Genomic DNA, 16,156 nt, shown 5'->3' with positions numbered 1-16,156 from the left:
GTAATTTGAGTTTGTGGTCTTGTATAAGGGAATGGAGGGAGTACAATTTTAAATGTTTTAAAAAAAATCTGAAAAAAATTATGGATGTTCAAATTAATTACATGAATGTACAATCCCTAAAAATTCAAATGAAAGTTTGAAATACACATTGAGAAACCAAAAAGATAAATTCAGCATGATGTTACACTATTCACATCCGGATTCTATCTTTTTTTGATTCTCCATGTGCATATTGAATTTGGACCTGAATTTTATAGGGTTTATAGGAACGCTCCTTGTGAGTATTCAGAAGTTTTTGAAATATTTGAAATTGTTTTTTTAAATGGTATTCAAGAGGTGGTATCACCTGATACTCTCCCCCTCTCCCTTGCTCCTTTGGCTTGTGTATTTGATGCAAGCAAAGCACAACAAGGTCGAGGACGAGGGCGGGGCTGTGCTACTCTTGGAGTAATCCATTGACCTGCATGCGCCCGTGCTACTTGGGTTAAGTAGTTTAAGCGGATAAAATAGGGACACCTCCGGCGATCGTAGACCAGCTACTGAAATCGTTCGTATGACAAAAGCCCCAGCGCAAACCCCTCACTTACACGACAAACCATAGTTGGACCGGGAAACCCTAATTTCATGCACTAAGGGGCTATTTGGGTAGCAACTTTATAGGAAACTAGTTCTCGTTCAATTCGATTTCTGGTCTGTGAATGTTGGACGAAAGCCATGGTATGCCATTGAAATATATGATGTTGTTTCCTTATATTTTCTCAACCAAACAAGGATTAGTATTTAGTTGCCTTAACAAAACAAAAAAAAACTAGTTTCCCTTTCTCCTAAAACTGATTTTGTAAAATCTCTCGTATAAATATTGAAGCCCAAACAACCACTAAGGGCATCTCCAACAATGCTGACACTAAAACCGCCCGTATCTGTTCGGACCATGCGGTCCGGACGTGATTTGCCATCCAACGCGGTACCCCATCGATCCGCAGACTGGTACAGATGTTTGTTTCCCGCAAACTGAAGGTAAACCAGAGGTACTTCGCGGGCGTTTGGGTAGCTTCCACGCACACATCCGTTAACCTGGTCCCACCCAGAACCCTCTTCCTCGCCCGCGCCATTTCCCGTGCGAAGTTTGTTGCGCATTCATCCCGCTCCAAAGCGTCAGCGCCACATTCATGCTAGCCCAAAGCGAACGTGACCTCTTACTGGTGCAGACATTGAAATGGCGCACTAGCCGAGAGCGCCACCGGAAAGAAAGAAGAGGACGCGGTGGGGTTATGAATGACACATAGGTAGGTTTTCAGGATCACTTCTTGATCAACTAGTTGCAACCCCCCCCCCCCCTTTATACATAAGATTTATCTCATCTTGTTCTAATATTCGCAGGACGCGGTGAGCTTAGCTGCTTGCTGCAAGCTCATCACTTAATCATATTCCAAACCATAAGTATTGTTAGTCTTGATTCCCCTTGTAATGTACTTGCTGAGTGCCAGAAGGTTCACAAATACCACAACAATCCCAGATGTAGGTACAGGTAAAGCATCGCTCTAAAGTGAGAACATGGTACCTTCTTTTTGGAATACTTTCTTCGACGAAGATCATTAGGAAGCCTTGGATTAGCAGGGCGGACGTTGCTTATTTAATTTCTCTTGCCTCTTTGGCATATTTCCTTCTTGTCCATACTCGGACCTGTGCCTTCTTTGTTGCAATGATTCATATAATGTTTGGTCATGTTGAACTCTAATTGGTGAAATATTTATGTATCGACATATGTTGCCATAATCTTATCTTGTATTACTCATCTATTCATGAATGATTGTATTTTTTGTGATGTCCACCATGTTACCAACATATGTCGATGTGTATGTTATGGAGTCATATGTTCGGGCGGCCAATATGCGTTTTAGCGAGGATTGCAAAGTCTTTGTCAAGGCTAGGACCGGATGTTGGGTGTTACAAGAGGAACGCTGGTACAACCTCGCCTTCCTTGAGCAGCATTGGTTGGCGGAGGGCCAAATCTATGCCAAGGGCATGAGCGAGGAGGCCCTGGCCTTAGAGAACCCTAACTTCGTCGCCGAGCAGCGGGCGCTCTACGGGGCCTCTTGCGCTTGTGCCACCAACGTGGTCACGAGATTGTTCGGCGATCACGGTGAGAACGTCGACAGTTGTGCGTCCTTAGCTCCGCTAACAACACGTCGTTGGAGCCGGTGGCACAACGAGCATCCCCCTATCCGCATCCATCATCGACTCCACGTCCACCGGTGCCGACAGATTGCGGCCTCCGATGAGAAGAAGTAGGGCATATGAGACGGCAAGGCCTCGAGTCAGTGAGCCCGTCTGTGTCCCATGTCTTACTCTTCCTCGCCGGTGATTGCACCTTCACTCTACAGGGCTCAACTGACCGCCGGACATGGAGACAACCCCTGACATTGGCACAAATTGGAACAACAAGGACACGTAGTATGTGACGCCTTAGATTTAGACTAGTTTAGATCCGGACATTTTTGTTTACTGAAATATGTCGAAAATGTAATTAATGTGCTATGCTTTAGATAAAAATCATCTGGTATGCATGTAATTCCTCCGGTTTGTTCAACTATGGTTTGAAATGTATGCGGGGCATGGTTTGATGGCCGGCGACCTATGTGGACGGATACAATGTCCTTTTAGAGGGTTAGCATTGGAGATGCCCTAACAAACCATTGTAAGCTACAAACAAATTAGAAAGAAAGAAACAAACCTATAGAAAATTGCCATGATAAACTACAAAAAAATAAAATCAAACATGGCAAATTTGCATGTCAATTAAAAGAAAAACATACGAATTTTACATTGTGCACTGAAACAAATATATTTCAAAGTTGTCACAATTTTATAAATTTAAGCTACCATGACCAACAAAAAGGTATTTGCCATGGTACAAAAAATTTAGTTTCGGTGATAGGGATGCGAAGATTGAAATGACTAAACAAGAAAATTGCCATGATCAAAATAATAAAATTATCATGCCACTAAAAAGAATCACATGCTCTTGTTAATAAAATGGCCATGCTCATAATTTTACTTTGTTATAACAAAAGAATTACATGCAAAAATTTGCCATGATAGAAACAATAAAAATGCCATGCTAGTCAAATTGCCACGATAGTATGGAAAACCAAAAAAACACACAAAAAATGACATGTGCGTAGGAGAAATTCCCTACAAAACAAATGGCACCGGGTATGCATAAAATATTCCATGGTAGGGAAACTACTGACTAGCAAATGAATGTTTGTATGGTTACGTGTTGGCCTGATTGGTTGTTCATCACTCTGGTGCTAGTAAATCCTCCAGACATGATTATGCAAGGTAGTGACAACACAAAATGGCCGGCTTGATGTACATAATATGCCATACATTTCAGACGTGTGAAAAAATGCAACCGAAAACTGCATTGCCATCTAAAACTGCAGTGGCCCTTCCGATCATGCTTCTGTATGTTTGCCCCCAAAGAGGACGCTTGCTTCTGTTATGTATATGCCTCCAAAGAAGACGCGTCGGTTATGAAATTTTGTTTGTTTCTCACAAGCAGGCTGTAGTAATGTAACAGAGGAAAGAGGAGTACTAGAAGTAGTAATGTAAGTAGGTCAGAATTCATTTCATTGGCTGCTTGTGGAGGCTGTAGTACTAGTCCGTGCTTGCTTTTCAGTGTTCCCCCTTGCATCAGTTCGGCCATTGTAATTTGGGATCGTTTGCTGTAACTCCTGTCCGGTTGATGATTTTGTTAATTCAAAGCCGGTCCGCGAGCCTTGGTTCTAAAAAAAATAATCTCATAATTTGATGGAGTTCTATAAAGTTTTTAAGTTATCTTATTATTGTCTTTTCTATATATGTAGTAGTGTAATTAGGGTATCCAGCCCCGGCACTCAATTGGCTTGGTAAACCCAAAGAAGCAATACGTGGAGCAGTGTGCAAAATGCACAGCGGTCACATGCTTGCTTCCCATTTTTGAAACGAAAAGGATTTGACAACCGGGGGAGGCCCCATCTCTCAAACTGCGAGAGGGGATCGAGGCTGCATCGCTCAAACTGGGAGTAGTAGTAATGTAAGTAGGTGGCTCTCTCCATAAATAAAAGGAATTGAATTCTGCGGGAAGCTAGGTGCAGACGCCGGATCGTGGAGCCCAAATCTTCTGCAGCAGCGGCATAATCACGATTCAAGCTATGGCAGCCAGCACTTGTAGTAACACTCCATAAGCACTTGTATTATATTTAAACAAAGCCAACATCACTCCCTGCCCGTTGCCCCCGTGGTACTCCTACTTGGGTTAATTAGGTTATTGTATGAGAGGATAAAATAATACAGCTTCGCCCCACCTTCTTCCCTATATAATCGCCTCCCCACTCCATACCTCCTCCTAGCTCCACCGTCGTCCTCCTCCTCACGCGCGGCGCGACCCACTCCAGCTGCGTTTGCTGCGCAGCGTTCGTCCTCCTCCGCACGCGCCTCGTCTTTGTAAGTGCTCCTCTTTCCTCTGTTCATGCATTCTGCTTAGGCATCACGGCCGGGTTCTTGTGCCTCTTAATTTCTCACCTAAACCTTGTGGAATTTGTTGACCCACCGCAGGAGCATGGCAGCTCTCAAGCAGAGTGCTCTCAAGGGTGCCTTCGCACAGCATTTCGAGGTCGTGGCCATCCTTGCGGGCCTCTTCGTCTTCGCGGTCCTCGTCACTCCGTCGCCGCCGGTGCAGGGCTCCCTCCGTCCCCCCAGCGTTTGTGTCGTGCCGTACGTCTACTACGAGCGGATCGGCATGATACAGCCCTACCTCTTGTTCTCCATCCTCGTCTCCGGCCTCCTCACCTCCAGCCTCAAGCGCCGCACCGCCGCGGCCGACGCGCCCACGCCGACTCCGTGGATCCGAGCATATGGGATGCTGGCTCTCCTCCTGTCGTTCGTGAGCATCGTTCTTCTCGCGGTGCTCGATTTCTACCTGGTGCAGGTGAAGTCTTCGACCTTCTCTTGCTGGAGCGGGGCAAGCAAGGCCTCTGCCTACACCTTCGGCACCTTCGTTGGCGTAGCGTGCGTGGCTACCTACTATGAGCTCGCGACGGTCATCATGTGGGCTGCTTACTAGTCTTTTCGATCGATTATGGCTCGACTATTACCATGTCATTACTCATTAGTACTGCTGTCTTTCCAATTATCGATCAGATGGTGATGAGTGTGTGAGGTGTGAGGTATCCTATATATCTTCTCTGGATGTATGCATTTGAGAACTTTCCTTATATGATATGTATTACCGGAGTGTTAGTGGAGAAAATCAACATGTAATAATCAGTTTCAGTTGTTAACTTGCTCCGCTTGGAATGATTCAGTTTCTGCCATCGGCTTGTGATATACTCCTTGCGTGAAATGTAATGATTCACTGTATTCAGGTCCAGGTCCATATATAGATTATTCCTTGGGTCACATGCCATCCACTTGCCTCCCCGGCCATGCATGCTATATGTACACCATGGAGTATACAACCGTCGTATACTCGTATCTGTCAAGTACACGCTTCAACAAGGTTCTTTGTTGCAAAAAAGTACTACAAGTGCACCTGCCCCGGAGAGCCACCCCTCCCACTCCCAGGGTGCATTGTCAAATCACGTTAATGAGTGAAATGTAATAAACGGCACCCGCAATTCCCATTTAGTCAGATTTAGTTAGCTCCATAGTTCAGTTTTCCTTTAAAAAAATATTACTGAACCATTAGATCAGTAAGTGGGCTTAAACGGGATTAAACAGAACCCGGTTTACATCCCTGTGAGTGATGCAGCACACTCCAGCGTTGCACCGTGTGGCAGAAGAGCGTAGCAGTCCACATCTAGCTGTATTCCAAAATCTCTCACAGCCACGAGCGAGCCTTCTTGGTGAAGACTGAAGAGTCGTGCCTGGGTTGGAGCTGAATTCTAAAGGAAAATTGTGAGCAGTAGGAAATTACCCAGTTTGTACAACATTATTTACACCCATGAAACAGTAACAATGGAATCAAACTCACTGGAGCCCTCAAATGCACCTTAAACGCCGGCCAGACTGCCCAGAGTAAAATTGCCACCTAACCGGGCTCCCCAGAACCAGCCCAATCGCCCGGGTTGTCCCGAAACCGTCATATATAGTCCATATGCGGGGCAGGTATGAAGAACCCAAGATGCGCCCGGACACTGCCGCCAGATCGGACCAGCCAACTATACCCCGTGCCGCCCTCATCACTGCCCCCACAAAAAAAAACCACACACTCCGACAAACCCTACTCAAAGACTCGGTCCTCTTTGTCCCCTCTTTGTTCCCCTCCCATCTCCTCCACTTCCTCTCACAATCTCTTCCGCCCCCTCCATCATGGTCAAGTTCGCGACAGGGACGACCCCGTGAAAGAAGAGAACTTCGACTCCGGAAACGACGCGCTAGATGACGAGGAGCTCATGCTCCTCATCGCCATCAACCCACTAACTGATATCATGATCTAATAACATGTACGCATGGGTATCTCGGGTACATGTACCACTTGACATTTATGGGTAATGGGTATACACAAATGAAATTCACATCGAGGTATGTATATAGAGAAATATCTTGAGTATGAACACATTTTTGCGGGGATTTGAGTATATGCACTTAAAAATATATTGGACTATGCTTGTATGTATGTACATAGAATAAGTCATTGTGTATATATGTACCCAAGTACAAGTGTTCAGACTATTTGACTATTGTATAACTTTTCAATGAAAGAAATTGTTTATAAATTTACTAGCATGCATTACTATAGAAGAAACACCATGCAATTTTGTTTTGGAAATGAATTATTGCTAGGAAATTAACATAATATTATTTTTTTGCAAAGCAATCATTAACCCTTGAGGGTACTAATGCATGCAAACTAAACATGAAAAATCATTATTTTGTCGATTGTAAGCCATACACTAATGAATATGACTTGCCTCATCCCTGGGCTGGTGGCAAGCCGTTTCGGGTGGGCATTCCTAGCTTTTTCGCTATTCGCGTTGATCCGATATTGTTGGTCTCTGTGGCCGCCCAGAATGGGCACTGTACATCTTGTTCCGATGCAAATTTGGGCACGCAGAAACCGTAGAGTGGGCTAGCTTTCGGGCAGCCCTCCCGCCGCTGCTACCGGACAGTCCGGACACCATTTCTTGGAGTCGTTCACCTTCGGATGTATTCTCTGTGAGCTATGTATATCATGAGATATGCCGCACGGTGACCATTCCATGGACCGCGCCTTCGTGGAAGGCCCTGTTGCTCCTGATGGCAAGATCTTTGTGTGGCAATTGTTGCTGGACCGGCTACCCTCTAAGACAGAGATGCTTAAGAGGCGCAGATGTAGTAATGGCTTGTGCCGCCTCTGTGATGTACCAGAGACTGGGTCCCACATCCTTTTCTCATGCGTTGTGGTGAACGTCCTCTGGAGTTTCGTCCACGAGGCCCTCGGGCCAGACTGGGAGGCCCTAGGCCTTGCGGAGTTCCTAGAAACAAGAGCTAACCTGACCGGGGGGCGGTGCCACTTATTATGGCTTATATTTGCGGAGATGTCATGGACACTATGGACGACATGTAATAAAATGGCGATTGAGAGGGTCTGCGCTCGGCAGGACTCTGACTCATTCTTCAAATTTCTTTCTTTCCTCTAGCACTGGCACCCGTTATCTAGATAGAGGGACCACAGTAGTTTTGGGTTCATGCCAGATGCGCTTTTGGCTACCGCTTGTTGTCTCTCCTCTCCACAGAGTCGTTAAGCCTGCTGCTACAAGGTGCATTTTTTTCTTATTTTTTTGTGCAAGCCGACTAGCTGAAATTAGGCTTTTATCAGCTTCTGGAACATGAAGAATTTTGTTTAAGTGAAGATCTCGATCGGGAGTGTGAATAGCTGAATAACCAATGTATTGGATAGCCATACCTGAACCGCTTGCAGTGCGAATCTGTTCGCTGCCGGTGTACCTGTCCCACACCGTCAGCTTCTCCAGATCGCCGGTGATGTGGTCGGTTGCGCCGCTATCCAGGTACCAGTTGGAGTCAACCCCGTACTGTGGAGCCACCATGTTGGCGGACTTCTCTTCTTCTCCCTGGTACGACTCGTCATAGCGCTTCCAGCACTTCCAGGCCGGGTGGCCTGGCTTGCCACAGATCTGGCACACCACCTTGGGGGCAGGAGCAGAGTTGTTGTAGTTGCCCCTGCCACCTCCACCGCGACCGTTTTGCTTGGTGTAGGAACGGCCGCGATCGCCACCAGTGTTACCGCCGCCTTGTCTGCCGCGGCCACGGTCACCACCTCCACGGCCACGCCTATGTGTTGCCGCATTGGCCGAGGACTGCGATCCTCCATGGCGAAGGTTCATCCGTGTCTCAAAGCTAACAAGCTGTGAGTACAGCTCTGGCACGGTGACTAGCTCCACACGGGAGCACATGGCCGAAACAACTGGGTCGAAGTCTTCTTCAAGCCCGGCAAGGATGTGTGAAACGACATCCTCCTCGTCCACCCTTTTGCCTGCTGCGACAAGTTCGTCACAGAGGGTTCGGATCTTGCCGACGTAGTCGGTGATGGAGTTGTTTCCCTTCTGGAGATTGGCGAGGGCGATCCGATCCGCACGTTCACGGTCGCGCCACGGGTCTGTGAGGACAGCATCCCCTGGACCGTGTTCCACAGCTCGGCCGAGGTGTGGCAAGTGGCGACCTGAATTGCCATCTCAAGGGGCAGCGTTGTTAGAAGATACGAGAAAACTTGCTGATCTTGTGCATACCAGGTTTGGAACTCCGGGTTGGGGGTCTTCTTCTTGGTTTTCCCATTGGAGTTCGTGATCTCCAGCTGCATGGGCGGCACCGGATGATCGACGTCGAGGTACTTCTGCATCTGGGCACCGCGGATGGCAGACAACACCGTCGCCCGCCATAGCGCTTGGTTGCCCTTGGTGAGCTTCTCCGAGACGACGTGAGCGAATGGAGAGGATGGGAAGGTACTTGAAGATGTTGCCATGGATGAGCTCGAGAGGTGCTCTGATTACCATGTAAGAGGAATTGGTTTGCGGTAAGCGTATGCTTCATAGCAGGGTCGCGTGCGTGTTTATATGGCACAAGGAGTACATGCGGCGGCAGGTTGTTGGAGTCTTGACCCATCCTCCAAGCTATACAAGAGATAGGATCAAATCTTCCTAACAACCTGCCTTTGTTACAAGATACACAACGCACACATTACATGCACACAATAACATGACATATGTGTCACATCTATACAAACTAACTAACAAGCCTATCATTTAACACTATATATATGAGAATATGTACTACTCCCTCTGTCCAAAAATATAAGAACGTTTTTAACACTATGGTAGTGTCAAAAATGTTCTTATATTATGGGACGGAGGGAGTATATGATAGATTATAGGGCACCGTAATGATATGATAACGATATCTATACCTAATAATAAAGGGGCTATTGCTTCTGGCGGTATGTCACGGAAATTGCCCCCAAAGTTGCAAATTATTACCCGCCAATGCCACCTTTTTTAGAGAAACCAATGCCACCTATAACTGATAAAAAACGCTTCACATACAGGAATCCTCCGCCTGGACCGGCCCATGCAGTAGGGACCTCCTATATTGCGCTCAGCGCGCCGGAAGAAGACACAGAGCACCCTGTTAGACCGACTCATGTCCGGGCAGCCTGTTTTTCAGATCTAGTTTTTTTATTTTTATTTTCTTTTCTACTTTAAATAATTTGGGTCTTCAAAAAAGTTTGCTAAAATAAATAAAAATGTGAATTCTGAAATAAAATGTGGATTCAGAAAATGTTCACGATTTTGTAAAAAAATGTTTGCTTATTAAAAAAAACGAAGTTTCGAAAAAATGTACGGGACTTGAAAAAATGTTCATGATTTTTTGGATAAAGTTCATGTATTAAAAAATGTCAATGAATTTTAACAAAAATTTTCCAATGCAAAAAGGGTTCATATTTGGAAAAAATATTCTAATATTCAAAAACGGTTCATGACTTACAAAATAGTTTATTCATTCACCAAATGTGCACTGATTCAAAAAATGAGCATGCATTTCCAAAAATGTTCATTAAATCAAACAAAAATCACTAAATCAAGAAAATGTTTGCGAATTTCAAAAATTATTCCACCAATTCTTAAAAAATGGCCGTCCATTCCAGAAATGTTCGTCGATTCTATAAAATTGTTTAACAAATATTCAGAATTTTAAAACATTATTGGAAAATTGTAAAAATGTTCATGATTTGATAAAATATTCCCTAATTTGTAAAAGTGTTCAAGAGTTTGAAAATGTTCATGATTTCAAATATGTACACGAGATTATAAGAATGTTCATGATTTTTAAGATTGTTCATAATTTCACGAAATTGAGAGTAATAGTGTCTGATTTTTGGTAATAGTCATTGCAGGCTATGATTTTTTTCCTGCCGTTCCAGCCCAGGGGCCCTTTTGCTAGAAAATAATAAAGGGGCTATTACTTGTGACGGTACATCAAGGAAATTGCCCCCAAAGTTGCAAATTATTATCCAACAATGCCACGTATAAGTAACAAAAACCGTTTCATACAGGGGAATCCTCCTATAATGTGCTCTATGCACTGGGAGAAGACACAATGCACCCACTGGGTCGGCCCATGCCGGTGGCCTATTTTTTTTAATTTTATTTTTTCTTTTTATTTTCTGTTTTAATTTTTTGTACTTTTAAAAAGTTGGGCCTTCAGAAAAGTTCCAAAATTTGAAGAAAATTTGGAATTCGGAATAAAAGGTTTAATAAATCATAAATTGTTTGGGCATTCAAAAAATGTCTGCTATTTTGTAAAACGAATGTTCACTTATTAAAAAAAATTGAAATTTCGGAAACAATGTTCGGGAAATCAGACAATCTACATGATGTTTTTATAAAACGTTAATGAAACTGAAAGAAATATAATCAATTCAAAAAGTGTTCACGAATGAAAAAATATGCTAAAAATTCGCACTATTTGTGACTTATAAAATAGTTTATTCTTTCATAAGATGTTCGCTAAAGTATCATGGATTTCAAAAAATATGTTTTAATTCACAAAAGTGTTCGCTAAATCAAAAAATGTTTGTGAATTTAAAGAATTGTTCAACCAATTTCTGAAAAAAATGCTCGTCCATTCTAGAAATGTTCGCTGATTTAAGAAAATTGTTTAAAAAATATTCACAATTTAAAAAATATATTTGAAAATAATATAAAATGTTCATAAATTCAAAGAATATTCTTTATTTTCTAAATATTCTAAATTTTGTAAAATGTTCATAAGCGCAGGGGCCCTTTAGCTAGTCTTTACCAAATAATAAAGCGGTTATCGCTTCCGGTCGTATGTTGTCAGTATATTTGCAGAAAAGCCCCTCCATTTTTATGGATTCAACCCACAGTCCCATTTTAAGTGGGTATATGAGAAAATGCTTTGTTTTTGCAAAAACACCCCTGCGTTAGTTAAAATTCTACACGGAGGCCTTAATTAAACTACTTCACCACGGGCACCATTGTCGCTTATACATTTGTGTTCTCCACCGGCGGCACGGTCCACTGCTTAATGCCGACGTCCACACCGTAGGAGCCAAGGAAGGGGTGATGCGACGCGGCGGAAAAAATGGGAAGAAGGAGGGAAGCGAGAAGGAGGGGCGGTCGGCCTGCTGGTTTGCCGGTGCTGGAGAGGCTTGTGGGAGGGAGCTCCTCTCCCCTGCTTCGGGCGCGAGGCGGCTGAAACGCTTGGGCTCAAGAGCTGCGGGGCCACTAGTAGAAAACAGGGCTTTGGTTCAGGCCGGGCCAGCCCATTAGTCCCGGTTCAGCCCAGAACCGGGACCCATGGGGGCATAGGTCCCGATTCATGAGGCCAGGGGGGCGACCGGGCCATCATGGGGTATTGGTCCCGGTTCATCTGGCACCTTTGGTCCCAGTTCGAGGCTCGAACCGGGACCAATGTGCCTCGCTCCTGGCCCACCACCATTGGTCCCGGACAGCCACCCCTCCCACTCCCAAGATGCGTTGTCAAATCACGTTAATGAGTGAAATGTAATAAACGGCACCCGCAATTCCCATTTAGTTAGATTTAGTTAGCTCCATAGTTCAGTTTTCCTTTAAAAAATTATAATTCAACCATTAGATCAGTAAGTGGGCTTAAATGGGATTAAACAGAACCCGGTTTACATCCCTGTGAGTGATGCAGCACACTCCACTGGCAGAAGAGCGTAGCAGTCCACATTGAGCTGTATTACAAAATGAGTCTCACTTCGGTACAACCCCCCTCACAAAACGTATAAAGGGCAATAGGGACATTTCACACACTATACCAACTTTTGTATGTACGATGGATCATCTACGGGGACGTATACGCATTACCGGAGAGGTAGCACTACTGGGCCGGCCCACTAACAGGGTCCGATACAGAGCAGGCGTAAAAGTCACAAAAATATGCAGCGCCGACCAGGGGATTCGAACTCGCGACCATCGCCTTACTGAAATGGTGCTGCTAACGACGCTACCTTTCTCCCACATGTGATCAAAGCCAACCGCAGAAGCTATATGAACTCACAGAACCGAAGCTTTTTCTAATATGCCAAAAAATTTGAATGTTTACAAAGTTTAGAATGTTTCACTGAAAATTGTGATCATTTTTTATAATACAGAATATCTTTTAGGTTCTATGAACAATTTTTGAAAAAGAAACATTCTACAAAATTCCAAAATAAAATTTGAAAACATGAACATTTTTTTGAAATCCATGAATTGTTTTTCATACACAAATATTTTTTGAATCTATGGACCTTTTAAATGAGAGAATTTTTGAAAATACGAATAATCTTCAAAAATTTGGAGCATATTTTGAATATGTTAAACATTTTTTAAATTTAGGATTTTTCAAAAAGAAATAGAAAATAAAAAAGGAAACAAAAGAGCAAAAAATAGTAACCAAACAAAAACCAAAATAAATAAGAAAAAAAGTTTTAAATAGGAACCTTCTGGAGGGCTCACAAAACCAGCCAGGAACCTTCCAGAAGATCCACAATACCAGTTGCTCAAATAATCAGATGGGCCTGCCCATTATGCAATCGTGTGTGCAATTGCCCGACTATTTACCGCGGTAGGCAGTAAATATGAAATTCTGTACCTTAGGGAAGTAGCGTCAAAAATACTGTGCCACGCATATGAGGCCGCCCGACTGGACCGACTCATTGTCGCACCCTAGAACAGTTTGTATCTTTCAAATTTTCTTAGAATTCTAAAATAAGAACATTATTTAAAAAGAGCAAACAAAATTTTGAAAGCATGTTGTTTTTCGGCATTCATCAAATGAGTCCAATTTTTCAGTGACTTCTATGACCAATTCAAGACACCATGCAAGTTGTTTCGGTTTTCAATAACTTTTGCATTTTCTGGAGTTTTCTCGGGTAAAATGGCGGGACGTGTCGTAACTTGCATACGGCGTTGAAAATTGTTCAAACCTGGCATGAATGCCTATCATGGGCATGCCAACCCGCTCACAAAAGTTGGGGTCATTTGAGGAATTTTCAAAAATAGATCACGTTCAACGGAGGGTGTCCAGGTAGGATAGAATGCTCCTCTAAGAGCATGTTGTTTCTTGATATCCTTGAAATGGCCATAATTATTTTCATGGTCTTGAATGACTAATTCAAAGCACTATGCCAAGTTATTTGCGTTTTCGACAAGTTTTTCCATTTTCTGGAGTTTTCTCGGCAAAAAAAGATTGATAAATGGCCAGACATGTTGCAACGTGCATACGATATCGGAAGCCGTTTAAATTTGGCATGGATGCCTGCCATGGCCATGCCAACTTGGTGACAAAACTTGGGATCATTTTGAAGGATGTAAAAAAACACGATGTTCAATGTATACTGTCTGGATAGGCTAGAAGGCTCCATTTGAGAGCACTTTTTCTGACATCCGTTAAACGACCCAAATTTTTGACCAGTTTTGTATTTTCTGGAGTTTTCTCGGCTAGAAAAAGGCTGATAAATGGTCGGACATGTTGATATTTAAAAATATGATAGTTTTTTTGAAATCTAGAGAATTCTTTAAAATTGTAAACAAGATTTGAAAATAAGAACTAGGCGACGACATTGCTCCCGTTGGGCGCGTGTTGGGCGAAAATCCTATTTGACATTGTTGCGTTGAACAGTCGTTGTTTCTCATAGACCCGAACGAGTGAACATGGGTCAACCCATTTCAATCTGATTGTTGCCTCTACAGATGCGGGTTTTGGGAACCTTCTAGATGGTTCCAAGTCGGTGTTTACCGGTTTCGATACAGGTTCATGAATCCCTTCTTTGTCTTTTTTTCTTTTTCAAAATCGCAAGGTTTAAAAAACATTACATATTTATTTATTTTTTATATTTTTCAAAAAAAAGTTGAATTTAAATAATGTTCACGTTTTCATTAAAGTTTGGAGTTATAAAAAAATTGTGTTTTGAAAAGTTGTTTAGAATTTATTTATTTTTATCAATTTTCAATTTGTTTTAGAGTTTCAAAATGTATTCCACTTCTCAAAAAAAATGTTTGCATTTGTTTCACACTTAAAAAAGTCGCATTCAAAATTTCAATAAACGTTTAAATTTGTTTGTGTTTAAAAAAAAGTCTCGTTCAAAATTTGAAAAAGTGTTTAAATCTGTCGCTGTTCATACTACCTTCGTTCGGGATTTGAAGGCCAGCGAGCCCAAGCGGCGCCTCGTACAGAAAGTCTCGCCTTTCATGAGTGGCCTTCAAATAACCGGACGGAGGCAATAGTTCTTAACGAACAGCGCTGAAAATTATGCAACATAAGTTGCTTGGTTAGCGGTTCATTCCGTTACCTGAGAACAGCAGGTCATGTGTTCGAGGCACATAGCTTTTTGGATTTTCCATTGTTTCATCTTTACGCTGGGCTGTGTACGGGCTGTACATACACATGATGTGTATACCGCCAGAAAAAATATGACGTGTATCGATGCGGGCGATACTTGTTGCAAAAAAACTATCCTACCCTTTATTATGAAGGGGTATCGAGAGATCTCCTCCGTTGATGTGTTCAGGAGATGTATCAAAGTAAAAGTGTTCCAAAATCTTCTCCATTGATGTGTCCAAGGGATGTATCAAAGCAAAAGTGTTCCAAAATCTCTCACAGCCACGAGCAAGCCTTCTTGGTGAAGAGTCATGCTTGAGGTGGAGCTGAATTCTACAGGAAAATTGTGAGCTGTAGGAAATTACCCGGTTTGTACAACATTATTTACACCCATGTAACAGTAACAATGGAATCAAACTCACCGGAGCCCTCAAATACACATTAAACACCGGCCAGACTGCCCAGAGTAAAAATTGCCACCTAACTGGGCTCCTCATAACCAGCCCAATCGCCCGGGCTGTCTCGAAAACGGCATATCTAGTCCATATATGGGGCGGATATGAGGAGCCTAGTATGCGCCCGGACACTGCTGCCACATTGGACCAGCCAGCTATGCCCGTGCCGCCCTCATCACTCCACAAAACCCTCACACACTCCGGCGAACGCTACTCAAAGCCTCGGTCCTCTCTGTCCCCTCTCACACTACTAAAAAAAGGGCTATAGATGGGATGGACACTAATGGCGCACTTGTCAGGTGATGCGCCATTAATATATACTAACTAATGGCGCACCAGGCACATGATGCGTCACTAGTAACAATTTTTTTAAAAAAAATTCCAAACATTCTAATGGCGCACAGTAATGGGGCACTGTGCCACGGTGCGCCATTAGAATATATACTTTTTTTTTATTTTTTTGCAAAACTTCTAATGGCGCACCAGAAGCAGGTGCGCCATTAGTAACCATTTGCATATGGTGCGCCATTAGTAACCTGGGACCAACAAGATATTTTGGACAGCCCACCTACCCACTCACTTTCCCCACTTTATTCTCTTCACCTCCTCCTCCAAGCTTGTCTCGGCTGCCTCCTCCTCCTCACCTCATTTGCACCATAAATTCATCCAAATTAAGTGGTTAAATTACCTTTTTTTTGATAGGTAAGTAAGGGGGAAGCTATTTTTATGTTGTTCTCCCTCTCCAACAACGTGCACATGCACTTTTTGTGGCCTAGCTAGATCTATGTATGTTCGTGGTGTTGTATATG

At 43.3% G+C, this 16,156-nt stretch overlaps 1 protein-coding gene across 1 annotated transcript; it reads left to right on the top strand.

Annotated features, from left to right (window-relative positions):
* The first annotated feature begins 4,273 nt into the window (after positions 1-4,273).
* Positions 4,274-5,375, top strand: LOC123089857 (uncharacterized). The gene is made up of 2 exons (XM_044511415.1): positions 4,274-4,491; positions 4,603-5,375. The coding sequence occupies exon 2, from the start codon at positions 4,607-4,609 to the stop codon at positions 5,108-5,110; it is 504 nt and encodes a 167-aa protein (XP_044367350.1). The 5' UTR covers positions 4,274-4,491; positions 4,603-4,606; the 3' UTR covers positions 5,111-5,375.
* Positions 5,376-16,156: the final 10,781 nt, after the last annotated feature.

Source organism: Triticum aestivum, chromosome 4B (genome assembly GCF_018294505.1).
Source record: "Triticum aestivum cultivar Chinese Spring chromosome 4B, IWGSC CS RefSeq v2.1, whole genome shotgun sequence".
Classification (NCBI taxonomy): domain Eukaryota; kingdom Viridiplantae; phylum Streptophyta; class Magnoliopsida; order Poales; family Poaceae; genus Triticum; species Triticum aestivum.
The sequence above is the reverse complement of the archived record's forward strand: the minus strand, read 5'-3'. Positions and strand labels throughout refer to the sequence as shown.